The sequence below is a fragment of the Octopus bimaculoides genome, chromosome 10 (assembly GCF_001194135.2).
Source record: "Octopus bimaculoides isolate UCB-OBI-ISO-001 chromosome 10, ASM119413v2, whole genome shotgun sequence".
NCBI classification, from domain to species: domain Eukaryota; kingdom Metazoa; phylum Mollusca; class Cephalopoda; order Octopoda; family Octopodidae; genus Octopus; species Octopus bimaculoides.
In genome coordinates, this window is record NC_068990.1 from 76,859,966 (window position 1) to 76,861,982 (window position 2,017).

Consider the following 2,017-nt stretch of genomic DNA (forward strand, 5'->3'; position numbering starts at 1 on the left):
TATTATTATTATTATTATTATTATTATTATTATTGCTTTACTTCTCAGAGCACTCGGTCTTGTTTGCTCTGGTTGATTCCATGAGAGTGGACAGCAGCCTGTTGTCAGAGGTCTCACAGGGTCTCTTTCCGTACATTATAAACTTAGATATCGTGGAAGACATTCAAAACCTAGCCACCAATCTCAATAATAATAATAATAATAATAATAATAATAATAATAATAATGATGATGATAATAATAATAATAATAATAAAGAAGTGGAAAAATTGTCGAAGTACAAAGAACTCAAAATTGAAGTATTCAAAATGAAGGTAAAAGCCATACCGATAATGATTGGATCATTGGGCACGATCAAAAATCATATGAACAAAAATGTGGAAGCTATACCTGGATCCTCAACACTACACACTGTCCAAAAATAGCCCTGCTAGGAACAGCCCACATCCTACGCAAGACAGTATCAATCCAATAATACAGCCTAAACAAAACAAGCCACAAATATAAGACACTCTCTATACAGCATTTACCCAGTGAAATAAACTTCCACCAGCAAGCCAAAAACCAAAGCATTACACAATCAACACACAATACAAGCAATAGCACATCGTAACACAGCACTACACCTCAGGTAAAAAAGCTAACACAATACAGTACCAGGAAGATTTCGCACACTCCCCCAGCAGTAGAAAAGAACACATAATACTGCACATACCCCAGCAACACGGAGGTGTAGCAGGTGATGGAGTAGAAATTTGCCTCAATCAACCAAATAATAGTAATAATAATAATAATAATAATAATAATAATAACAACGACAACAACAACAAACAGCGACAACAAAAACGACAATATTGATAATAATGATAATAATAATGATAATAATAATGATAATAATAATAATAATGATAACAATAATAACAACAACAACAATAATAATAATAATAATAATAATAATGATAATAATGATAATAATGATAACAATAACAACAACAATAATAATAATAATAATAATAATAATAATAATAACAACAACGACAACAACAACAACAACGACAACAAAAACGACAATATTGATGATAATGATAATAATAATGATAATAATAATAATAATAACAACAACAATAATAATAATAATAATGATAATAATAATGATAATAATAATTTCTTTATATAGTTCCAATCCAAGCAGCAAGAAACACTCCAGCAGTCATAATCTAAAGTCCAGACAAGCCCAAGAAGAACAAGATGGAATCAACTTTGTTGCTCAAGATAAAATCTGGAGAGAATATGTATTCGGAGAAAATCATTTGGTGAAGGAATGGTAATATTAATTTTGTTTTGTCTATAGAATAGTTAGCCAAGTCAATAGGGATTGTGCCAGGCTGGTTGTCTGTGTCATGTTATTAACTTTGACATTAGTAATGATTCCCTGTGTTCCGGACTCCGTGGTAATCAGCCAAACGCATAAATTATTGGTGCACTTTGCGTGGAAAGTAAAAAAAATTGCTAGCACACTTTTATCTTTTAATTGCTTCAGTCATTGGACTCCGGTCATGCTGGGGGCACTGCCTTGAAGGAATTTTAGTCGAACAAATCGTCCCCAGCGTTTTTTTTTTCTTCTAGACCCGATACTTATTTTATCGGTCTCTTATTCTGAGTTACAAACCAACACCGGTTGACAAACGGTGGAGAGGAACAAACACAAACGCGCACGCACGTACATACACACTGACACACACACACACACATGAATGTATGTACGTATGTACGTATGTATGTATGTATGTATGTATGTATGTATGTATGTGCGTGTGTGTGTATGTATGTATGTACGTACGTATGTATATATATGTATGTATGTATTTTATTATTCGGTCTTATTTTAAGATTTCATGTCAATAGAGAAAGAGCCGGTTTCTAACCTAGATCCAAGGTTCCTTCATCGGAATTTCAACAACATCAACAGGGTATTTTTGTATGTGTGTATGTATGTGTATATGTATGTATGTATGTA

The 2,017-nt window shown here is 32.5% G+C and overlaps 1 protein-coding gene across 2 annotated transcripts in view; it reads left to right on the forward strand.

Moving 5' to 3' along the window:
* The window catches only part of LOC106880793 (uncharacterized protein C2orf50 homolog), a 46,449-nt gene that overhangs the window by 38,361 nt on the left and 6,071 nt on the right, over nucleotides 1-2,017 (forward strand). For both annotated transcript variants that reach the window (XM_014930909.2, XM_052971311.1), the window contains exon 2: nucleotides 1,178-1,324. In XM_014930909.2, the coding sequence (XP_014786395.1) occupies nucleotides 1,178-1,324 (147 nt within the window). The remainder of the gene's footprint in view (nucleotides 1-1,177; nucleotides 1,325-2,017) is intronic.